A 26,026-nucleotide genomic window follows, 5' to 3' on the forward strand; every position below is an offset into this window, starting at 1 on the left:
TTATCATCAACCGCCTAGCGCCCAAGGGCGAGCGCACAGGATACCGGGCGGCAGACCGAAGGTGGGTGCCCAGCCGAGGCCTATGATAGCGCGGATATTCAACTTTCGGGACAGGAATGCTATCCTCCAGGCCTCTTGAGTGAGTGGGCCCTTGAAATTCAAGAACTCATTAATCAGTTTCTACCCGGATTTCACACAGACAATCCAAAAACAGAGGCTAAGCTTTCTGGGGGTGAAGAAGAGACTTCGTGATATGGGTCTCAAATACGCTATGCTTTTCCCGGCCAAGTTGAGAATAGAGTATGATGAACGGGTCTACTTCTTTGATAAGCCCGAGGTGGTGGCCGACTGGTTGGACACTCTGCCAGCCCGACAACATCCAGAGAGACAATCTGGCGGAGCGTAGGGAGGAACTATGGAGCAGAACTGTCTGGTTTCTGGGGACACTAGGGGACTAGGGAACACTATGGGGTTTACTATTGTGGTGGTTCGAGTTTTGATGTACGGTTAATTGCAGATGGAATTGGGGGTTGCGTGGCTATCGGAGGGTCTCTCTCCTCAGCTTTACTTCTTGTAGCTTAGTTTAGATGTAGGGGTGACAGGCACACTGCGAGTTGGGGTAGCTCTATAGTCGTAAGCAGGGGTGCAGGGTGGGGGGTATTGCAACGGGTTGTTTGGGTAGGTGGAGGGGGTGTGTTGGTTTTCAGGTTACTGTTTTCGCAAGGCGCTCTATTGCAAGACTTTTTTATTGCCGTGCAGGACTCACAATGGGTGATAGGGGTTGAGGTTGATGAGCTGGAATGTTAACGGGTTGGGGGACAAGATTAAACGCGGGTGGTATTACAACTTTTAAAACGACATTCCCCTTATGTTGTTCTACTTCAGGAGACTCACTTGGTAGGAAATACATGTCATGCCATGAACAGGAGGGGATATCGTCTTGTGGCACACGCCGGGTTCTCTTCCGGGTCCCGGGGGTTGGAATCCTTATTAAGAACTCTCTCCCGCTTGAGGTGGACTCTACTATCTTTGATGAAAGGGGGCGCTATGTGGCTGTGTCGGGACGGTGGGATGGCCGCACACTTTCCCTGGTGTCTATTTATGTTCCTCCTGGTCTGCAGTCTACAACCTATGCTGACCTGGGACGGGTTCTACTCTATCTCCCTGGGGGATTTTTGATTCTAGGTGGTGATTTTAATGCGGTGGTTTCCGGAATGCTGGATAGACATTCACCTAGGGATCTCAGGGGGGCACATGACTGGCTGCCTGACTTCATTGACACAATAGGCCTGGTAGACTGCTGGAGGCTGCTTCACTCTACTCAGCGGCAGTATACGTTTCATTCGGGCGCCCATGGTAGTCTCTCCAGAATTGATTATGTTTTGGTGCCGGCTGCACAAGCGTCCAATGTTGCGGAGGTCAGGCATATGGCTCGGGGTATCTCTGATCACTCCCCGCTGTGGCTTCGGTTTGATTTGGCGCCGGGCTCCGGGGGAAGGATAGCCCCTATCAACCCTTGGTATCTTCGAAATCCTAAGACTCGCAGTGAGCTTGTAAAGGCTTTTGATCATTATTTCCGGGAGAATGAGGGTTCGGTTTCTTCCTCAATATCGCTGTGGGAGGCTTTCAAGACTGTCCTTAGGGGTCAAGCTCTCTCGTTAATTACTGGAATTAGGAAGCAGAAGGAGGAGGATGTGGTAAGGGTAGGGACGGAGATAACTGACTTGGAACTGGAACTAGAACAAGAGGTGACCCACTCTAGACTGCATGTCCTGCAATTAAAGCAGCTGGAATATAGAAAGTTGGTAGCGGATGGTGCGAAGGCCCTTAGTCGGGAACAGCAGGGGCGTCTCTATGATGTTGGGGACAAGGAGGGAAAATTAATTGCATGGTTGGATAGAAAAGATAGAACTAGTCGTGTGGTGCCTGAAATTGAACTGGAGAGTGGGGTTCTGATCACTGACCCGCAGGGGATAGTGGCATGTTTCGCCGATCATTATCACACTGTGTACTCTTCCGTGTCAGATAGGCCGTAGGGGGACTCTTGCTTGCTGTTGCAAGATATTGCACTCCCGAACCTTTCTGAGGCGGACCGAGACCTCATGGACTCTAAAATCACTGCGGATGAGGTAGCTTTAGCTATGCGTTCCCTACACTCTGGTAAAGCGATGGGTCCCAACGGTCTCCCGATTGAGCTTTACAAGCTTCGTCCTGACCAGATTGCTCCGTATTTAAGAGACATGTTCCTGGAGTCCCGAGAACGTGGTCTACTCCCCCGCAATCAGCGGTTGGCATCGATAGTGGTAATTCATAAGGAGGGGAAACCGAGGAATAAGTGTGCCTCTTATCGACCGATTTCACTGTTGAATGCCAAACCTAAAATTCTGGCCAAGCTGCTGGCTAATAGACTGATCAAGGTCATTAGTGAGCTGGTCCATCCGGATCAGTCTGATTTTATCCAGCACAGGAATACGGCGTTGAACCTTAGGCGTCTGCACGGGGCTCTCGCGAGGGCCGCTACGCAGCATGAGCCAGCCATTTTGGCGTTGTTAGATGCCACTATGGCGTTCGATACGGTGGAATGGCCGTATTTGTGGGCGGTGTTGTGTGGTAAAATAAATATTACCTATGCGGAATTTCTATGCGGTAAAGTTCAATAAAATAACTCAATCGTAAATGAGAGGCAGAGTCCGTGGCATCTGAGTTTATAAGGGTTTTATTCCATAAAATGGAATTGGTTCGAACCAGGTATCATGTTCCATCACCACGAAGGTTCAGGAAGGGATAGACAATGCTTTATTAACAGAGTACAATATATATAGTAAATGCATACAATGGTGATGGATACAGAAGGCGTAACAGCTGAGAGAAAAGAGATAAGAACACATGTGCGTAACAGAAGGCGTGCACGAGGGCGTACACGGAGGTGTGTGCTAGAAAACGTCACATGAAAGTGCCATAGGTGGGTGGATCCACAGAGGAATCCTGCAGTGTCAGCAGAAATATATGGCAGAGATGCGCGCGCAGCAGCATGACGTGTGATTGACGTGGAACTGGAGGGTGAAGGGGACTTGACATTTAGCTCTACATGGGGAGACAGAAGTCTGGAGTGTCAGAACAACCCGAACCCAAATCATATCTAATATCTTGTGTTTGAGGAACTGTATTATCTAGAAGGAAAGGTCTCTCGGGCAGAGGCTATTCTATACTGACTGCTAGTGCATGCATATGTGACTACGTGTCTACGTGTAATGCGAGGGGCCACGGGCCTACCATGGTAACGGGAGCAATGAATTACTTGCACGGAGACAGAAAGGCCGGGCCCTTTGCTCTGCAGCTGGGGGGATGTTTACCTAAAACACTAGACAGGAATGTATTTTCGAGGAGCGGAGCAGATAACTTGAAGGCTGAATTGTCTTGGCAGGCAAGCAGGCCGAGCCGGGCACCGCTCGCCGCACAGGGAGTAAGGCAAGGGTCACGGATGCAGAGGCAGGCTGCAGCTTTCAGAGGCAGAAGGCAGAAAGGGCTCGATGGCAGAAATCAGGGCCTAGCTCGCCAGAGCCAGGAAAACGTGAAAGTGCACCATGTAAAGACGGTGGCAAGGCATACTTAGGAACAGAATTATCTACCCATTCATGGTGGATCTGAAAGAGGACATGTTAACGTTGGACGCAAATGTATTTGCGTCTTCATAGATGGTTATGGAGGGAACTTACATGTACTTGAAGCACGTACATGGAGCCGTTGGGGTCTACGTTAGGGGACACAATTTACCATAAAAATTCATATTACCTCATTCCCTCCTTGTCCCCTACGGACCCTTCATGATATATCAATCTTCATTAATCCATCTATTTGTTCATATAGCATCATTTGCTCTTCCTTTTTCAGGCGGGATTTGGAACGTGAACTTGAATGAGGAATACATGATGTGGCGCACAAGCCGCAAATCGCTGGCCCACATTGTAAACATAGGCAACAACTGAATACTATGAGAAGGGCTATTCCGAGGAAGGATAGGACTTTCCATCCCCAGGCTGATAACACGCTCCAGAACCAACCGGACCAAGTCCAGGTGCCTGGATTCTGGTGTATCTGACTTGCAATCTTGTGGAGACGGGTTATGGCTCTATACACTGATGGTGCGTTTTGTGGAATGAATACTCAGCAACTCGATCCGATGACTCTACAAGCTCCGCCCCTATCGGCCAGGATGACGTCAAGAACGAGACGATTTTGAAGAACAACAAGTCTCATAGCAGACTGTTCCTCTGTTAGGTTGCCTAGGGCGGAAGTAGTCTCATTCACTACTGCTTCAAGGGTTCTTGTTAATTTACGTATCAGTTTACTATTAAAGACAGCACCTAAATAGGGAAAGAAACCTTTATTGAAGTCTGTATACTGCTCCCATGCTGTTTCAGTATAGTCGACAATCGGGAGATCTCTCTTGGGTCTATTGTGTACTAGATGGGAGTTCCTATGATAATCAGGAGGGGCTAGGAAAACAGGTGGCAGAAGGAATGCAATGTAACAGGTACCATCCCAATCTAGAGGTAAACGTATATATGCTGTATGACCACAAATGAAATAGGAATGACGGGAAGCTTTGAATGTAGACTTGCCTTTATCACTGAATTCGATCACAGTAGTACATTTACTATGACCCAGGTGTACTGAACCATTCTTCCTGACACATAATTCACCTTTGACTGGTAATACTGACATAGCGGGCAAGTCTGGTTCGGCTTCGGACTGGACATTCAGAATCATGAGGTTAAGCGTAAAATTACCTAATCCATATACTTCGTTTTCTAGATCGGTCCCTGTCCTTTGTGGAAGACCCTCCTTGTCAGGGAAACATACTTTGTGCATAACTGTGTTCAGATTTCCCCATACCCAATTGCCCTGGTACACTACGGAATCAGAATCTAAAGAATTCATTAAACTAAACCATGCACCACATGAACCATTGTGTGTGAACGGGTACGGAAAGAGGGGCAGAACTCCCTTATACTTCTGATAGGGAGGGAGTCGGCCACATATCCAACAATTGGTAGCATTGTTGGTCTGATGGGAATGATGTAACATACTAATGAATGTATTGTTGCGCAGCGCAAGTCGGTAAGATAACTCGTGCGGGGGCAATTCACTGAAAGTATGCTCGGCAGTGTCATTTGAAGAAGAATGTGCACGTGTGAAAATAGGAAAGTACGTGTGTAATAATATGCTTGCAGCAATAATCATAAGACTCAGAAAAAACATAATCAATAATGTCACAATGCAGTGACTGCGGAGAGATTTACAATATTCATGTTTCTTGATCTGTTTCTGTCTATCTCTCTCTCTATTGGAGTCTAACTTGTACATGTCAGGAACCTGTCTAACCGCTTCACCTAGGGGAGGACTTAAACAATTAAACTGTCTGACTTGCTAGACCTCAACTTCATACGAAATTCTTGAGAAGGAGTTTTCTCTACCATGGAGAGTTTAGTATCAGTCTCTGGAAGGGGGCAGGGCTGGGAGTCTAGTTTCGTAGGCAGTCCATAGTGTCTTTTCACATGACTCGAGTGGAGCCAGCCCTTGTGGCCCTCCACCTTCACTGCTGTCCTTGTTGTCAATAACACAAGCTTCGGCTCCTGCCAGCGGGGCTCCAGCGGACTCCTCCTGTCAAAATTCCTTACGAACACCAGGTCCCCCGGAACGATCTCGTGTGGCTTCACCTCGGTGTTGTCAGGAAAGGCTGCTGCTACCTGTGAACGACATGATTGTAGTGCAGACATCAAGGAGGCAAGGTCAGCATATTACAGTCAACATCTGTGATCTTACGAGGCAGAGGCGTCCCCCACATATTCGGTGGCCTACCAAAGACCACCTCATACGGGGATCGCCCTGTTCTTGAATGTGCTATCATTCTCATGTAAAAGAGTGCAACTGGTAAAGCTACGATCCAATCAACTCCCTTCTCTCTACATATTTTTGCAAGGCGTGTTTTCAGGGTCTGATTATGTCTCTCTACGAGACCTGCTGCTTCGGGATGTCGGACACAGTGGAACTTCCACTGATAACCTAGCAGGAGTGATACCTGCTTCATAAGCTCGGACGAGAATGGCTGACCATTATCTGAGTATACGATACGGGGCAAACCATACCTGGGGAAGAATTCACGTACCAGCTGCTTGGCAGTGGTCGGAGCAGTGTAATCAGGGACTGGATATGCTTCTGTCCAACGGGAAAGTGCACATACAACTACGAGGACATATTTGAATCCTCGACAACGTTCCATCTGGATATAATCCATCTGGAGGACTTCAAATGGGTGATCGGGAGGATGAAATCCACCTTGCTCTACGGGAATGCCTTTACCTGGGTTGAACTGACAACAGATCATGCAAGTACGCACTTTCTGTTTTGCTGCTGCTCGTAAATGCTTATTGAACCAAAGGTTTTGAATACTGTCTAACATGGCTTTTTCTCCTAAATGTGCAGGACTATGTACTGTGTTGATGATAACTTGAACCATAGAGTCGGGGAGAAACCATGTGGCTTTCCCCTTCGTCATCCATCCCTGTTCAGTCTGGATCCCTCCTAGTTCAATCCATTTCTTGATTTTGTCTGGTGTAGCATGTGTCTGTATGTCAATTACATCTAGGGCGGGATCCCTAACTGTCATGCAATGTGTCGGTGTCGGGACTACTGTCTTTGTCAGGTCAGTTGCGTGAGTCTGAGTCTGAGCTGTATGCTTGGCTGTTCGATCTGCCAGGTCGTTACCCTGGGAAATGGTATCTGTAACTTTCGTATGTGCTTTGCACTTCATGATGGATATGGCTGTAGGCAAATGTATTGCTTCTAACAGAGCTTGGATGAGGGGACCGTGTTGGATCTTGGCTCCGTGAGAGGTCAAGAAACCTCTTTCTCGCCAGAGTACGCCGAAGTCGTGTACAACTCCGAATGCATAACGTGAATCTGTATATATGTTAACTCTCTTATCCTTGGCTCGAATACAGGCTTGAGTCAGAGCGATGAGCTCTGCTGCTTGGGATGACAGGGTGTCAATACGATTCGTTTCTATGACTTCAGTGTCGTTCGTGACTGCATATGCGGCCACTAACTCTCCTGTACTTGTTCTCATACATGAACCATCCACATAAAGTGTCCGGTCTGGATCTGGTAATGCAATGTCCGTCAAGTCTTGTCTGGGTTTCGTCGTAATGGTAATGACTTCAACACAATCATGTGCCAAAGGGTCTGTCTCACTTAGTGGTAAGAGTGTAGCTGGATTCAATGTATTGCAACGTCTGATTTCTATGTGTGGCTGAAACAATGTCAATTCATAACCTGTCAGTCGTGCTATAGTCAAGTGCTGAGTCTGTGTCCTGTTTAAAAGAACTTCCACGGAATGTGGAACTTGTACCGTCAATTGGTGTCCTAACACTATGGAATCACTTTGTCTGATCGCTAGAGCTGTTGCTGCTACTGATTTCAAGCACGCAGGCAAAGCCTGGGCTACTGGATCTAATGTACTAGAGAAATAAGCACACGGTTTGTATGAACCTGCTTGATCCTGGGCGAGTACTGACAATGCTGTACCTTTGCGTTCTGTGACAAAAAGTGTAAAAGGTTTACTGTAACATGGTGTCGCTAAAACAGGTGCTTGACATAGGGCTTTCTTTAAGTCTACAAAAGCATGTGTATGTTCCTGAGTCCAAGGGAGGACAGTCGAAGACGCTGCCTCCTGAGTTGTCAACTGTATGAGTGGCTTGGCTAGAAATGCATACTGAGGGATCCATTGTCTACAGTAAGAAGTGAGGCCTATAAAGGCCCGTACCTCCTTTTGTGTCTTGGGTTGTGACATGTTTACAATTAACTGGATACGGTCAGGTGTTAGCTGTCTCCCCCCTTTGGACAGCAAGTGCCCAAGGTATACCACTTGCTGAACACAGAATTGCAGCTTCGAAGGAGACACCTTGTGTCCCTTGTCAGCCAGGAAATACAAAACTGTCAGTGATGCTTGTTCACATTCTGGTTCACTATGGGTGTGATCAATAGATCATCGACGTACTGGAGTAGGGCAGTGTTGTCAGGCATGTGAATACTGTCAAGTTGTCTTTTCAATGCTTAGCTATAGATGCTGGGGCTTTCTGTGAATCCTTGAGGTGCGCGTGCAAATTTGAAACTTCGGCCATTTAAACAGAATCCGAAAAGATATTGGCTTTCCGGATCAATAGGTACACTAAAGAAGGCGTTCTTCAGATCCATTACAGTAAAGAACGTTGCCTCTGAGTCAATAGCTGTCAATAATGAAGAGATATCTGGAACCACAGGGTACTGCGGTACAATACATTTATTCAATTCTCACAAATCGATCACTAATCGATAAACTGGAGGGGCATTCGGATCAGTGCGTTTAAGAATCGGAATGATAGGGGAATTACATAGATTCGAGTCGGTTTCTACAACCACTCCTTGTGCAATGAGCTCGTCAATGATTTTCAGTAAAGCCACTACAGCATCTGGTGGTAACTTGTATTGTCGGATTCGTGGTAAAACAACACCTTGTTTCAGTGTAACTCGGTATGGTGTAATGTGCATACAACCTACATCAGTGGGGCCTTGTGCCCATAAATGTGCAGGAACATTCTGTAATCTGGAATCAATATCTCTCAACACATAGTGACCCTTAAAGTCACGCAAAAACAATCTTACTCCTTCCGGAGAACAACAAATTACAGCTCCTAGAGCTTTCAGCGTCTTGATACTTAATAAGTTTTCTGGGCATGATTTCGTGAGCAATAAATCTGTAGTGCGAGACAACGGACCAACTGAAAGGGGAACTGGTTTCGATACTTCATTTACAATAGGCTTTCCTGAAAATCCAAGGGAAACATTCTGTGAGCCTGAGAGGGGTGCCCCTGGAACGTCGTCGTGACTGATTGTTGTCCTGCTTGCCCCTGTGTCAATCAAAAACTTTCTATCCTTTCCTAATACCTATGTACATAAGGACCCTCTTGATCTACAGGAACCTCAATAAGAGGCAAGCCAACCTCCCTCTCTAGGCTGTTTCATGTGTATCGCTGGTAATCGGGATAATCTGTTTGAGCATATTGGTACATCTGCTGTGTTGCATGTTGTGTTGCGGCAATCGGTTGTGGCTGTGGTACCGCTACGGTCTGTACTGTCTGTTGTGGAGCATGCATAGGCTGTACATTCTGTGTAACGTGTTGTTGGACCTGTTCCTGTCTAGGAGGACGCGGTCTCTCTTTAGTTTTACCTGTAGATATATTGTGTTTCAGAACTGCACAATCGTTTACATAGTAACCTGGCTGTTTACAATAGTTGCATGTCCCTTTAACAGGAGCTGCCGAATTATTCGACTGTGTCATGCCCTTTTTCTGGCCGTCAGCTGGAACTGACTGAGCAACGAGCATTTTCATTTTTGTGTCTTTCATACGTCTTTGTTCGTGATCATGTTCTTCCCTTATTCTGTTCTGGTGGTACTGTAACATCTGTAACATTTGGGAAGGCGTGTTTGCTTGCCATGTGCTCTCGACTTTCAATACACGATTCTTAACTTGGGGCAGAGAATTCTCGACTAATTTGGATACAAAAAGGTGTGGGTAAGACTCGCTACTTGTTTTCAAGCCACTATTAATAATGAAACATTTCTCAAATCGGGAATAAAAATCACTAGTGTCTTCGTCGGATTTCTGTTTGCAGGCTGAGATTGCATCCCAGTCCTCCTTTTTAGTTGCCAACAACCTGGGCAATACTTGCACTAATAATCCTGGTAATGCTTTAGTTTTATCCCCAAGACCTAAACCTGGGGTTCGGCCATTTTCTTCTGTTTCTAATGCAGCCCAATCAATCTTTTGGTCTCCCACCTCCCATTCTTTTTCTTTGAGTTTCTCGTAAATACCAGCAGGCAGTAGTACTTTCAATATTTTCATAATGTCGGGATAGGTATAATCTCCCATGAGTAACATGTCTTTTAGTTCACGATGGAAACCTGCAGGGTCTTTATCATGACTAGGCACTATTTTCTTCATTTCTAACAATTCCATTTTAGTTAAGGGTGTGTATACAAATACACGTGTAAGGGTATCATCAGCATTCCTGACTGGGTGCACTTCTCGTAAGGGATTCTGTCTGTCTATGTAAAACATTTTTCTTTTTGGGGGTGGAGCAGAAACAAACTGTGGATTCAGGAAGGCACTATATCTGTGTCGATGTTCTAAAATTACTTTAATTAAATCGGTACCTAGGCCTCTCCATTTATTTGTTAGTAACTCTATTAGTACATCAGGTAGGGGACCTGGATCAGAATGTTGGCTCTTATACAACGTAAGGAGGTGTTGTATCATGTACATACCAGCTAGTCGCTGTTCGTCTGGGGAAAGATTCAAAAATGTTTGTGCTAATGCGTCATCATTATATCTATCGGAATTGTCAGCCCATTGTACTGCTGACCTGGCTAATTCTTGTTCATCCATGGAATTGAGTACATGATACCCCATTCGTTCTTGAAGTACTTTATCGGTAGCCTGAAATAGATGTTCAGGAGTCTTCGGATTTGACATAGCAGAGTGAAAAAGTCTCTTGCTTTCTGGACGTATCGTTTTATTAAAAGGTCTACCCTTTCCTACGTAGGCCACCATGCCTGTATTTTCTTCTAGCTCATCCTCCTCTGAGGATTTATTCTTGTCATTATCTGCTTCACTTTCAGCTCTCTCTCTTTCATGAAATACTAATATTTCTTTACGGATTTTTCTGTACATGGCCTCTATACATTTCTGTTTATCATGTTTTCCGTCTGCAATATTCTGACCCCATGTAGTTAGTATCTCCATCTCTCCTTTATTTACAACAGGCCGGTCTCGTTCTCTTATGAAACAGTTTATGAGGAATCTCAAAATCATACTTTGAATGTCTACTTTCTGATATGCCATGGCCTCGTGAATACATTCCTGACCCTACCCAGTCTGAACAAAACGATATATCCTGTCTAGATAATTTGTCATTCCTGGAAATAGAACTAAAAAGTTTGCAGCACGTCTTATACGTATTGAGGCTAATATCATGCAACCGTCTTTGCCTGGATTTGGATCATATCTACAGTCTGTAAGATACTCTTTAAGCTTTTCAATAGTGACTGGTTTCGGAGTACGTTGCATTGCTAGTTCTCTAATAGTTAATCGCGGTACTGGTGGCGGGGTATGGTAACCTCCTGATGCACCTCCTGAGGCGGAGGCTTGAGCATCATCTGTCTGTAGGGTCAGTGCTTGCTGTAACTGGGTTGGAACCTGGATCGTGTCAGGCCCAAAAGGATTAAGCGGATTAATAGGGGGTGCAGGAAGTGGCGGAGGGGGGGTCTGCGCTTGCGGACCTGGGGCCAGACGGTCGGCGGGTGGTACATTAGTATATTCGGGGGCTACGTCGTCTAAATAGGAAGAAAGGAAAATATCTGCTGCGGTCCTGTGACGTAATTTAGTCGGAACCAATGGAGGGGGCAGATCTTTCGGTATTTCCGGGGTCGCCTTAGGCAGGCCCTCGGCCAGGACTGGATACAATCCTGTCATAATGGCATTACTCCGTCTATCGTGTTGTTCCATTCTAACTCGTTCATCTTCTTCTAGTAGTTCTTTTTCTTTGGCTTTTTCAGAATCCTCTCTACTTTTCTCTGCTTTTCTGAGTGCTTTCTCTGTCCGTCTGTGTGATTCTTTACGCCATAGTTCAATGGCATCTTTCTGTGACTGTCTGGCTTTCTTTTTCCACAACGCTTCTTCTACTCTCATGATGCACTCGGCATCCCATGTCCCTGTAGCGGGCCATCTCTGATTCTCTGCTAAATCCTTAGTGTAATCTACCCACAAGTCGAGATATAATACAGCGTCTAGGCCGTGCTTGTGGTACATAAAATAACCGGGAGTGTCCCTGGGTGGGATGGGAACAGCTTCCTCGAGTATCCCTTTTCTAGTTCCTATCTGTCTCAGTTTAGAAAACAGTGGCATTCTGAACCTTGATACTTGATACTTACTCGGACTTGAACACAACTAATACAATAAAACACAGTAATGAAGATCAGACAATCATTCATACCACGACATTTAAAACACATTAAAACATTTCAGAACGGACAATAACTTGATAGCTGAATACTTGATATACTGCTAAACAGTACAGATACACTGCTAAAACAGTGCAGACCGGGTCTCTGTACCCAAACCCGTCTTGACCGGACACAAATTAATGCACCCGTCTAGATGCGTCCCCAGCAACGGTACTCACCGGGAAGCACGGAACGGAAGGCCTCGGAAACTCGACACTGGACTGGACCGGACTGAACTCGACTCGACTCGACTCGTGACGTAGGTACTTCGGAACTGGTGGGCCTCTGAACACCTCGGACCTTGCTCTCTCGGCTGGGCTCTGATCGGGATCCTCCGCACTCCTCACCGCCTCGTCTGGGTGTCGATCGCAGCCTCAGTCACCTCCGTTGGCCTGAGGGAGATACAGGAAATCCTGCGGGTACGCGTAGTTGTCCGTCACGGCTGTGGCAGGGGGCTAGGCCTGCAACGCACCGCCGGCGCGTAAGGTGGGGGAGGGTCCCTGTTCGGGCGCCAATTATGTGGTAAAATAAATATTACCTATGCGGAATTTCTATGCGGTAAAGTTCAATAAAATAACTCAATCGTAAATGAGAGGCAGAGTCCGTGGCATCTGAGTTTATAAGGGTTTTATTCCATAAAATGGAATTGGTTCGAACCAGGTATCATGTTCCATCACCACGAAGGTTCAGGAAGGGATAGACAATGCTTTATTAACAGAGTACAATATATATAGTAAATGCATACAATGGTGATGGATACAGAAGGCGTAACAGCTGAGAGAAAAGAGATAAGAACACATGTGCGTAACAGAAGGCGTGCACGAGGGCGTACACGGAGGTGTGTGCTAGAAAACGTCACATGAAAGTGCCATAGGTGGGTGGATCCACAGAGGAATCCAGCAGTGTCAGCAGAAATATATGGCAGAGATGCGCGCGCAGCAGCATGACGTGTGATTGACGTGGAACTGGAGGGTGAAGGGGACTTGACATTTAGCTCTACATGGGGAGACAGAAGTCTGGAGTGTCAAAACAACCCGAACCCAAATCATATCTAATATCTTGTGTTTGAGGAACTGTATTATCTAGAAGGAAAGGTCTCTCGGGCAGAGGCTATTCTATACTGACTGCTAGTGCATGCATATGTGACTACGTGTCTACGTGTAATGCGAGGGGCCACGGGCCTACCATGGTAACGGGAGCAATGAATTACTTGCACGGAGACAGAAAGGCCGGGCCCTTTGCTCTGCAGCTGGGGGGATGTTTACCTAAAACACTAGACAGGAATGTATTTTCGAGGAGCGGAGCAGATAACTTGAAGGCTGAATTGTCTTGGCAGGCAAGCAGGCCGAGCCGGGCACCGCTCGCCGCACAGGGAGTAAGGCAAGGGTCACGGATGCAGAGGCAGGCTGCAGCTTTCAGAGGCAGAAGGCAGAAAGGGCTCGATGGCAGAAATCAGGGCCTAGCTCGCCAGAGCCAGGAAAACGTGAAAGTGCACCATGTAAAGACGGTGGCAAGGCATACTTAGGAACAGAATTATCGACCCATTCATGGTGGATCTGAAAGAGGACATGTTAACGTTGGACGCAAATGTATTTGCGTCTTCATAGCTGGTTGTGGAGGGAACTTACATGTACTTGAAGCCGTTGGGGTCTACGTTAGGGGACACAATTTACCATAAAAATTCATATTACCTCAGTTGGCTAAATTTGGCTTCGGATCGGATTTCATTGGCTGGGTGCGGCTTCTCTATGCGGATCCTCTCGCCCAGATAGTGGTTAATGGACGCGTCTCGGCACCATTTTGTCTCGGACGGGGTACTCGCCAGGGTTGCCCGCTGTCTCCTCTTTTGTTCGCATTGGCCCTAGAGCCTCTCGCAGCTTGGATCCGTTGGGAGCCCTCAATGAGGGGTATTCATTGGTCTCCACAGTTCGAAGATCGCATCTCGTTATATACGGACGACATCTTGCTTTACTTGACTTCTCCCAGGAAATCTCTGATAGTGCTATGTGATGTTTTGGCTTCCTTCTGTAGAAACTCTGGCTTGGTTATCAACTAGGCCAAATCCTAGCTTTATGTACTTTGTGGTGATGCTCCGATCCTACCGCCTAACTGCCCCATCCAGATAGCGCAGGAGGAATTCAAATATCTTGGGATCTATGTTTCGATGGACCCCGTGGTTCGATATGAAAAGAACCTTCTCCCTCCTCTGAGTCGGTTGAAGCAAGATGTTGCGGGCTGGCGGAAGCTCCCGCTGTCACTGCTCGGGCGAGCGGCTCTTTTCAAGATGATGTCTCTCCCTCGTTTTCTATATGCCCTTCAGAACACACTGTATATTGTTCCAGCTAGTTACTTTCGTGTAGTTGAGGGTCTGCAAAGGAAATTGTTGTTGTAGGGCAGACCTCGTATTGCGCTTGCCAAGTTAACGCTCCCGTGGTATGATGGGGGCATTGCTCTCCCCGACATTAAAAGATATTATTGGGTGTCTCAGTTGGGTGCCATCAACCATGGTATGTATGGCACTGAGTTAAATCCTGGTTTCGCCATGGATAGGTGGCTACTTCCCGGCGGCAATTATTACTGAGCGTTGTATTCTAAATCTGTGGTAAAGACTCTTACGGGGCCGACGAGAACGGCCGTACGGATCTGGCAAGATGCTAATAGTTCATTACGGTGGAAGAATCGTTTGACCTTGGCGACCCCGCTTTTCGGCTCTGATAGGTTTGGTAAATTGTGGAACACTAAGGGGTTCGACAAGTGGGATCCCATTGGCATCTCCAAGGTGGGAGACCTCAGGGTTAAGGGACAAGTGAAATCGTTTGCGGCCTTGCAGACTGAGTTTGAACTGGGAGGGACGGAGTACTTCCTTTATGCACAGGTCCGTCATGCACTGATGTCAGTCTTCCCGGAAGGGGAGGAAATACCGGAATCTACCCCATTGGAGGGCCGTGTGTTGGATGGCCATATGCCAGATAGTACCATCTCCATGGTGTATAAAAAACGGATTAACCACAGGGCGGACCTTCTGTCGCAATTACGAGATCAGTGGACCTGTGACGGCCTTGAGCTTGATAATGAGGACTGGCAATCGGCGATCTCCTCACCGAAGGAGGTCGCGGTTCCGGCACGACTTAGATTAGTTCAGCTCAAGATATTGCATAGGGTCTATGTCACGGGTCCCTGTCTGGTCCGGATGAGTTTTTCCGAGGAGGGTCTGTGTCAACGGGGTTGTGGACAGCTGGGGACGTGCCTCCACATCATCTGGGAGTGTCGGGAGGTCACTCACTATTGGAGTAGGATACACGAGGTGATGCAGGAGGTCACAGGGGTGGCTCTCTTGCCAGAGGCCAGGCGCTGCCTGTTGAATGTTTGGGAGCCCACGGATCATAATGTGGCACAGACCCAGTGGGTGACCCTAGGGGCCATGATTGCCAAACGGAACATTGCACAGTTGTGGGGGTCCCAGAGGCCTCCTACTCTTGAGGTGTGGATGGAAAACATGGATTGGTGCATGTTCAGGGACAAAAACAGTATATCTGGCTCTGGGTCGCCCCCGAAAATGGCATAAGGTCTGGGGTCCCTGGAATCGATATAGAGGCGACATATGTGTACCACCAGCGACTGCAGTCCTTGATGCCCCGCTTTCCCCCTGAACACTTATTGTTCTTGATTGCTTTCATGTCACTGCTGCGCCCTCTTCTCCTCCCCCTTCCCCCATAAGTGCGCTGCTTCTGTAATGTCTACTGAAATGACGCACTGCCCTCGTACAGTTTATGCACTTTTGTATTTTGATGATGCCTTGCTTTGCTTCTTCTTTTTCAATAAAAAGAAATATATAAAAAAACATGGTAAAACTGACTAAGCCCCAATTGGCATATTTAATGTACTTTTATGTCCCTAGTAAAGTGGTAATACATGCACCCAGTTCCTGTAAATTAAAAGCTTCAAGTGGGCCTACAACACTCATTCTGCCACCCACTTAAGTAGCCCTTTAAAAACATTTGTCAGGCCTACAATTGCAGCCTGTATGTGCGGTTTGAACTGCCATTTTGACCTGGCAAAATAAACCTTTTCCCAGGCCAACACTTTCTATTTAAGGGCTGGGGGTAGTCAATTTAAAAAGTTGGGCCTGTACTTTTAAGTTTTACATGTCCTGGTAGCGAAAACCTAAAATCATTTGCACTACTGCAAGGAGCTTCTCTCCCATAGGATAACATTGGGGTGCCCTATTACATTTAATAAGTGATAACTTTCAATTGGGATTAAGTAGGAATGTTGAGTTTTGTGTCTAAAGAATTGTAGTTTAAAACCCTCTTTAATGGTGAAGTTGGATTTTAAGTAACAATTCTGACAATGCCACCTTTACAAAGTTGTCCTAACCATTTAGTCCATGCAGCCTGTATCCATACAGGTGGGTATAATTGTTGGCAGGATGGGCCATCTCTGACTTGATAGGGGGATCGGAGCTGTCACCTACCACACTTGCAAATCATAAAGACTCTGCCTCAGTACACTCACAAAGGGTTTCACACCAGTCTATTGTGCCTTTAGACAAGCTGTGGTGAGGGTAAGGAGTCAAGAAATTTTAAGCACTTCTTGGGGTGGAGACCTCCAGAAACGTTTACGTCAAATCTGGCAGTAGGTATAAATATTGGAATCTCTGACTCTTCAGTACACCTCTGGACATGTGAAATACACAGACGAACTGCTGTGCTGCTCTGCTGCAAGAAGGCCTGCTACTCTGCTGCCTGCGTGAGAAGGACCGGACATGCATCTTGAACCCAGGATCATCAGAGTGAATCCAAGTGCTAGTTGGCTGGGCCCCTGATCCTGCCTCCGGGACAGAAAAGGCTCCAACTCTCTTGAACTCAGCACTTAGGCTCTGCATGCAGTGAATCCTAACCTGCCCAGTGTTGCCCCTCCAGTCCGAGACCCTTGGAAGTGGGGATAGAGGTGCCTTACCAGCCTAGCTGCGGTTGTCACTAAATGTGATGCTAAGCCCTGCAATGTCTGTCACTAGCCAAATCCTTGGGTAAGGGGTAGAGTGGGATGTGGAGATTAATTTACACAAAGGGTGTCTTCCGAAAGCACTAGATTTGAAGCATGTTTTTTCTCAGATTATGCCCCACCCCCCCACCTCCCCACAATCTAAGCCAAAAACTACAGGGAACCTGTTGAGTCAAAGGGAAACAGACGTTGGAACAGCCAGTTTAAACCTGTGGCCTTTAACCCTCTCATTCCAGTATTTAAAAATGTGCTTAGCTAAACACTGGCGACTTACTTGTTCTCATTTGAAGACCACCACCTTTATTGTGACAGTTTATTTGGCAAGTATTGAACTAAAATGTTTTGCAGGCCTTGGGTGATTGGTATTTAGGTATTTAGAAGGGCGTGGTAACAATTAACAGTATTTTGAAGAGACTAGGATGAGGATGGCATTTTGGAATACGGGTGTACATCATGCTTGGTATACAAGCATGTTCCCCTACCCTGAGTGAACATCTGTGTGTATATCTGGTATCCTGACTTTTTACTTTGCCTCTGGTGTCTCAATAATCTATATTATTGAACATATGCTTAAGTGTATTCCTGACTATGAAAGGTCTTGGATCTGTCCTGTGATCTGCAGTGGCGCACTACACTTGCCCTTATTGTTGACAGTGGACTCCTCTCCTTATCGTGGGTTTAGAATATAGAGGGGTGGCAGCAGCATTTTGTGGTTAACTGAATCAGAAGTGTGACCAAACATTTTTTATGTGAGTCACTTGGGTTGGGGCATACTGGCCTACCTGTGTAAACTACTGCTGCTATGCACCTGCCCAGGACCTTGCACTGACATCCTGACTACATGTGGAGTGGTGTGGCTCACTGGTTAGAGGCGGCAGACCCGGAAGCAGAGGTCGACCCGGGACCAGGGTTCGATTCCCGGCGCGGCAGGGTCTTGGGCCATGGTCAGCGGACTCGATAATTCTCATCTCGGTGCCTACTTCAACCATGGATCCCACTCAGCAACTCTGGGCAATAGCTTGCTTAATCTCTACTAATGGCCCCATCAGCACCGGGGATGCTTGTCTTCACCTTGGAGATGCCCAGGAGGGACCATCTCACAGGGAAAGCCAGGATGGGTTCCCCAGCGGTATACAGCGCCGGGACGCCCCTTTGCTGGGGCAGCTGTGCGCTTTACAAGTATACAACATTTAACATTTAACATGTTAGTTTGGTTATATATGTAGCTTTTGAATGAGCCAGGCTACAGAGAATATCCAGGCAGTTATTCATACTGAGTTAATTGGCCAGTGTGGTGGTGATGAGATTCTACAGGAACCTGGCTGGCTAGAGGAGAAGGGAAATGGGCCTGTAGTTGTTCAAGGTCAGAGGGTCTGCTGAAGGTTTTTCTGAGGAGCAGTAGGCTGGTTGGGTTGTTTCCAGGAAAGTGGTGAGAATCCGTTCATAATGATGAATATCTCTTTGGTTGTTTTGGATACCCCTGGCCTTGTCTTTTACACGTGGAGGTTGAGGACTGTTTTCCAACACAGTGGGAGTATATCGCTTATATTCCTGCAGCTGAAGGGAGGTTTTTCAGACAATTAAGTGATGGGGAGTCGAGGGATGTACCATGTTACAACGCATACTATTACAACTACCTACCGTTACAACGCGACCATTACAACGCATACCATTACAACGCATAGCGCTTTGAGGTGCTGGATAGTGGTAAGTATAATTTACTATTCTAACTCCAGTCCCCGTGGACCCTAGGGAAGGTGTTGGATAGTAAATTATACTTATTCCCTATCCTAGAGCGCCCCCCAGCGCAATGCGTTGTAATGGTATGCGTTGTAAAAGTTGCGTTGTAATGGTAGTGCGGAGTAAAAGATGCGTTGTAACGGGTGTATACGGGAGTCGAGACAGGGCTCCGTTAGATAGTCTATGAGGACTTTTGGTGTGCCAGAAGCTTTTGATTAGACTCCCTCAACACTGTTGTTTGAGGGGTGAAACTGCAGACTCTGATGTGAATGGTGAGGACATCTCTAAACGAAGCATGCCCATATGTCTTTCCCTGGGACGCTTGATTGAGAATGCATCTGAGCCGAATTCACACTACTTCTGATGGCCCTTCAACCAAGGGGACCCAGGACCTGGGAAGAGCCCTGGGAGGAGACTGTGGAAGCGGGGTGGGTGTAGCATCCACAGGAAGTAGTACCAGGAGACCCTAATTAAGTATATGATTACTGGAGAAGCATTACATACAACTGTGTGATTAAAGTACTTCCTTTCAATTGCAAGCTCTGGACTCGACTTGATAGTGTCTGTGGGTTGATTGTTGAGCTCTACGTTCGAGCATCCCACACTGCCTCCCTGACAAACCTGTGACTGCTCCCCCATGCTCCTTGGTGATTCAGGTTCGGTCGGAGTTTGACAACATGACATTATTGTTTCAACAGATATTATATGTGCATTACAGATATTAATTAAAAAACATTAACAGTTATAATAATTTTTTACCATTGCATTGGGGCTATAGAGCCTTGAAATTCATTCAATGAGGTGTTGACTATGGTGGTGGGTTGGGGGAGGGGGCGTAGAGGGATGTTCAGGGTGTCAGAAAAGTGCTGCATGTGTGTCTGCATGTATGTTTAGCTCTACCGCAACATTCTGTGTATGTCTGTACTAGATGTTTATTAAGTTAGTAACTACGATCTTTATGGCAAGTAAGCGTTTAGTTTTATGAATTTGTTTAGGTATTGCTGTGTTAAAAGATATTAACTAATGTAAAAATGTGGGCTTGACGCAGTATGAGTCTTCTTTTTGTATTCCGAGTCGGTCAAAACGATCAATGTTGTCTGGAAGTGCACACAGGCACTTTAAATTGACTGCTGCACAGCTTCAAGGCAATTTGAGAACAGACAAAATGCTCTATTTTTATTACCAATCTTTAGATCTTTGAAGAGTATAATTTTTAAATCTGTGCGGTTTATTAGGATAGAATGCATATTTTTCATTTGGTCCTTAACTTCAGAGTTCTGGCTTTGATTTAAGTTAGAAGAAATCCTTACTTATAATAAGTTACAGGTTTCCCTTTTCCTAATTTAAATTGCGCAGTTTTTAGTTGCACTTTAAAGGACTTAATAAGTGTGCTGCACAAATCATGTGAATGCTACATGATCAAGGAGACATTGGTTTTCTGCTTCTAAGTAAAAAACGGAATATTTCTAGTTTCAGATTAAATAGATTGCAGAAGAAAGTGATTCACCGATGTAGTAGTGTTAAAGATGGAGTCTTACGAAAATATACATTGTAGTCTTCTCAGAAAAGTTGTTGACCATACCTTTTTCTTATTTTCTTTATTTCAGGTGCTGCCTGCAGTAAAGCCCCAGGATTCAATCAGTTTCATTTTATGGTTTACACTTCTTCCCTTCATAAAGCAATAGAGAAAGTGGTGGACTGCATTTAAGAAAGAAAAAATACCAATTATCAGGGTCTTGGCAATTGCAAACTAGCGTTTTTTGAGAACAGCAAATTTAAATTTGCCAATTGTATATCTTCGTATTCCTTCAAATACCACTTTTACTGTTTCTTTGCTAATGCTAATTTTCAATGTTCTGGTAGTGAAACTGCTGTGAGTTTAATCAATTGTAGTCTATTTTCTCATGCATTCCGTACAAAAATGATGTTCATTCTTTGTAAATGACTTAAGGCTTCTTTATATTGGAGTCAATCAAATCAAGAAAGTTCAACTTGAACGTTGCTGACATGCCCCACAAAGGCAGCAAATTCCGTGTAAATGCTATTGGCTGGGTCCCAACTGTGCCTGAGAAAACTTAGGAGGGGTAGGTCAGTGATGTGGACGGATCTCAAGCACGATAACGTAATTATGTTTTAGCCACCTTTACTCAGGGAATGTGTAATAATTTAATAGCAGGTTTGTAGTGGGTAAATTGATACTCTGTACAATTAACATTATAATAGTAATTTATTGTTCTGAAAAATAATTCATTTGATGATGAATGATCCATAGTTCGAACTAATGTAGTTGCCACGGATCTAGAAACATTATTAAAACTGCTAAAGGCACCAGGCTTTTCCCTCCTTTTTTACTTGAAAATGGGTTGTACAAAATGATAACACAATATAAGATTGGAATTTTGTAAGGCGTGTGGACGAAGCAGTCAGGATGGCAGATGCATATTAACAGAGCTCACGATCAGACTTGCTTCCAAATCCTGCCCATCATGCACAACCAAGATGACATTGCGAGCTGTGCTGTGCCAGAATGGTGTCCTCAGAATTAATGTGGGCTGCCCATTGCACCATAAGCAACTTGTTGATGTTTGGACCATGTGAGAAGTGAGCAAGAGTCCTTACAGATTGGTTAAAGGTGACAGACCTGAAGCCAAGCTCAATCCTAGTGTTGGAAAAGTGGCAAAATATGGTATTTCTTACTGGATGACGTTACCTGGAGTTGGGGTGCTGCAGCAAGAGAGGCAGCATTAAAGCCTGTAATGACATTGCTGTGCTGAATCTTGGCATGACAAAGGCCCTCTAACTAGACAGCCTCCCCTGCAGACAGCGCAGTTGCGGAAGAGTTGAATCTGAACTTATGCTCAGGAAGTAAGTATTCCTGCTGCTGGTGAGACGTTGTTGTAAAGCCTGCAGCAAACCAGCATCAGAAAATGGAGCTCTCTATAAAGGAAAATCCCTTCACTAGGAGCTGACTGCTCGTGCTCTACCCACTCTGTTTTGTGACAATCAGCTGAAGGTATCTAGTAGCCATAACCCCGAGGGAGTAGAGTTGCTTGGAGACCTTGTCCTCCCCAACCCCTATGTTGTTATGTTATGTTAAAATTATTTATAGAGTGCACTTACACCAAGCGGTTTCATGGCGCTAGGAGTGGAAGGACGACGGCAGGATGGTAACAGAAGATTTTATTAATAGGCTTGCGAGAACAGGAGAGTTTTAAGGAGAGTTCGGAATTGAGTGTAGCAAGTTACCAGTCTCAGCTCAGTAGGGAGGGCATTCCAAAAACGGGGGGCCAGAAAAGAAAACCTAACACCACCATGTTTTTTGCATTTGAAGGTGGGGATAGTGAGCAGGTCATTTGCTTTCTAGTCTGCCCTCAGCCACAGAGTGGCTGAGGGCAGACTAGAAAGTGAATAGAGTTAAATTCACAGAACAGGGAAGATGCGTGGCCGGTGATCCGATTGATGTAAAAGCATAGTGTTGTTTTGGAGTCCAATAAATAATCTCTTCTTTAGGTGGGTGAGGCAGAGCATAGAACAGTAGCAGGGTGATGGTTTGAATGATGTGGAACGGCGTCACAGCTTTCAGCAAGAAGGATGCTTGTATCCACAGAACTGGTTTGCGTGGGAAGGTGGTGTGCAGCGGGTTAACACAGAGCGCCTGAGGCTCACACATTCGCCATGCTGATGTGATGGTGACGGGAAGCGTTGTTTCGATGGTCAGAAACCACAAAGGATAGCTGTGAAGCTACTCAAACAGAGTGCACGTCAAATATGTGAGCCAAGTTAGGGTCTCGCTAAGGCGTAACCAAAAGAGTGGGAGGAAATGTGTTACATGCTTGTTAGACCTGGCACCATTGGCGTGGGTCTCTCTTCCATTTTTTGCACCACTGCTATTCAGTGCCACAGTACAAGTGCTCCCTATTGTAAATTGATGTATGGATCAGTGGTTCCATGTTTGGCTATTTTGGTTTACTTTTCAGACCGTAGTCTAGTGCACTGAGTGTGCCAGGGCGTGTAATCCAAATGCTGCTGGTGGGTCTGCAGCACTGGTTGTGCCACCCACAGAAGCAGCCTTGTAAAAATGTGTCTAAGGTCTGCCATTGCAGAGCCTATGTGCAGTCTGGTACTGTCATGCTAACTGGGCAAGTGCACCCACTTCCCAGTCCCTAAACCTTCCCTTTTCTTCATATCAGTCACCCCTATGGTTGGCGCAAGGGCAGGGTGCATTGTAAGTATAAGGTAGGACAAGCCCTGATGTGCGTGGCATGCCCTAATAGTGAATTTCAGCCATTTTCGTTTTTCACTATTGCAAGGCTACCTGTTCTCCATAGGCCAGAATGGGCTGTTAGAGTTATTACATCTTATAATCCTAACTGTCTCAGAGAACATGGTAGAAATTCGAGTTTGGTATGCCTGAACTAGGAATAATAAAATACATCTTTTAGTAAAGTTTCTTTTAATATTCTGTGTTTGCAAATACCATTTTTAGAAAGTAGGTATTTGCTTGTCTAAACATTCAAACCTGCCTCTGCTAGGTTTTGTATTCCTATGTTTGGTTTTGAGAGTGACAGGGATGGGGAATTCCAGGAGACAGGCTGAGTCACCCAGTGGTGAATAGAGAGATTTGCATCTAGATGGGAGGGAGGAGTCGCACCTGAACCTTAAATAGGGCTGTGCCTGCCTTCCACAATGCTGGCTCCACCCCCTGGGGAGCGGCTGATGTCTCTGCCCTGCACACTGAAAAAAGAGAAGGCGTCCTGTAAACAAAGTGCTCCAGGACTGTACTTGCCTTCCACAATGCTGGCTCCACCTACTGTGGGGTGTCTGATGTGTATGCCCTGCACTGTGAAAGGAAAGGAGAAGTCTGGTAAACAGAGTGCTTCAGAACTGGTTTGGACTAGGCAAAGGCCCTTCTCCCCTCAGTGAACAAAGAATTTTCTGGGTATAAATATTGGGACCCTGATCCCATGAAATTAGATCACTTTGGATTACAAGAAGAAACCTTTATTGAGGAGAGGAACCTGAAGAAACTGAGGAGAGACTATTCCCAAGCTGAAGTGCTGCTTGGAGGATTGGCCTGCAGTGATTGCCTTACTGTCAAAGGAAGGATAAAGTACCTTTGTGTACTTTGCTTCCAAATTGTGAAGGATCTCCAAGGGCTTGGAAAAGTTATTGCCTCCTGCTGAAGTCTCAGGGACAACAGACTTCACCCCCCAGCTCCCCAGAGTTCTTTGGAAGTGTCTGCTGCTGTTTTGAGGCTTCTGAGGAACTGCGTTTCGCAAGGAGCTGGAAGCTCGACTCAACGAGAAGAAGCGTGTCGCCGTCGCTGCTGCTGCCGTCTCAACTCCGAAGAAGGAGGGTGTCCCCGCCAGAGCTGTCGCACTGCACCGCATCGGAGAGAAGCGTGCCTTAACGAAGAGGAAGCTTATCGCTGCTGCTGCCGTCGCAACTCCGCAGAAGGAGGGTGTCGCTGCTGGAACTGTCGCATTGCAACGCATCGACCAACAGCACCTCGCATCCCCGAGAAGCGCGCCGCCGTCGGAGCTGCTGCCGTCGCTTCTTGGATGTCGCTGCTGTAGTTGTCGCATCGAGCGGAAGCTTCACGCATCGTGGAGAAGAGCATCGCTGCTGGAGCTGTTGCCGTCGCATCGTAAGGGTATCGCCGCTGCAGCCAACGCATCGAACCAAGAGTTTCTCGCATCCCAGAGAAGCGCGCTGCATCTGGAAGATCTTCACGTCTTTATTTCTTTGCACCTGACTTAGCCACATTTCCCATCGCTGCGACAGTGCTTGTCGTGGAAGCGCAACGCAACTTAAGGTACATTGACGCATAGTGTCGCATCTAAGAACTGAACTGAACTAAGCTTAAATCTAACATCTTAAAGTAAACATAGTGTGTATTTTTGTTGTTTATGGTCTTGTGGTAACTCTATATAAAGTCTACTTATTTTTTATATAAAACCTGTGTGGTATCCATTTGTAGTGTTGTCACTGGGTTACTGTATGTGGTCACAACTGCTTAACGTACAACGCCTCTAAAATAAGCCTTGACTGCTCGCGCCACGCAGCCGAGAGGGTGAGCATGGGTTATTTTAGTAGGCTAATCCCCTTGTCCTGACTAGAGGAGAGGGTCCCTATTTGTCACAAGTACCTACCTGTGCCAACTAGAGACCCCCAAATCTAACAATGCCTTTTAACTGGTGATTTAAATGAGGAGGGCTGGTCTGGCAGTGGTAAAAAATGTCAAAAGAGCGGAAAGTTGGCATTTATTTGTGCCCAGAAGAAAGCCATGCCTGGCAAGAGTAAAACAAACAACAAAGTATCTGATAACTTGGGCTGAAGGGGGTAAATCTGACATGTACTGCGCCAATCCTTAAATGTGTCCCAACAACATGTGTATACAGGTGTTGTAGAGGGACACCTGGCTGCCAAGATGATATCATCCACCTCCAGAGGTGATCACCGCTCAGTCTCCAACCACAAAGGTGGAGATTGTGAAGACCAGAGTGCAGAACCCTGCTCCATTGCTGCGACAGCAGGTCCTTCTAGAGAGGCAGCCTTGGAGGACAGATGCTCGAGCCCCGGAGCTCTGGATACTAAACTCTCCATTCCAAGTTCAGGGCCATGAGGATGATATGGGTCCGGTCAGTCCTAATCTCCTTCAGGCTTCTGGGCAGCAGGGGTATCAGTGGGAAGGCATACAGGAGGCCCGTGTTTCACCCTAGGCAGAATGGGTGTCCTAGCGAGAGGCACCTTGGAAACTAATGCACAAAACTGTTGACATTGCGCGTTCTCTGCAGTGGTGAATAAATGAAGCCAAGGTGACGGCTGAGCTAGTCTACCCTGGAATTCAAAGAGCCTGCAAGGTGGTTTACCACCAAGAAAATCCCTTGATGGTTCAGCCATTTCAAGAGGCATAGTGCCTCCTGACACAGGGCCTAGGACCCCATTCCACCCTACTTGTTTCGATACCAGATGGCGGTAGTGGTGTCCATAAGCACCTGTACAAGCCTCCCCTTGCTGGATAGAAGAAAGGCTTACAATGCCAAGCAGATGGACCTCCTCTCCAGGAGGTTCAAATGGAGCAGGCATTCCGCCTGAGACCTCTGATCTCCACCTCTCCCATATGGTTGCCCATGCCCAGAAATGAGACATCAGTACTCACTGGCAGCTCTGGGTGGG

General features: G+C 46.4%; 1 protein-coding gene across 2 annotated transcripts in view; it reads left to right on the forward strand.

Moving 5' to 3' along the window:
* AGA (aspartylglucosaminidase) overlaps positions 1-21,175 on the forward strand; it is a 284,566-nt gene extending 263,391 nt beyond the window's left edge. For both annotated transcript variants that reach the window (XM_086949806.1, XM_086949807.1), the window contains exon 9: positions 20,455-21,175. In XM_086949806.1, coding sequence (XP_086805932.1) covers positions 20,455-20,555 — 101 coding nt within the window. In that variant the 3' untranslated portion in view covers positions 20,556-21,175. The remainder of the gene's footprint in view (positions 1-20,454) is intronic.
* Positions 21,176-26,026: the final 4,851 nt, after the last annotated feature.

Source organism: Lissotriton vulgaris, unplaced genomic scaffold (assembly GCF_964263255.1).
Source record: "Lissotriton vulgaris unplaced genomic scaffold, aLisVul1.2 SCAFFOLD_884, whole genome shotgun sequence".
NCBI classification, from domain to species: domain Eukaryota; kingdom Metazoa; phylum Chordata; class Amphibia; order Caudata; family Salamandridae; genus Lissotriton; species Lissotriton vulgaris.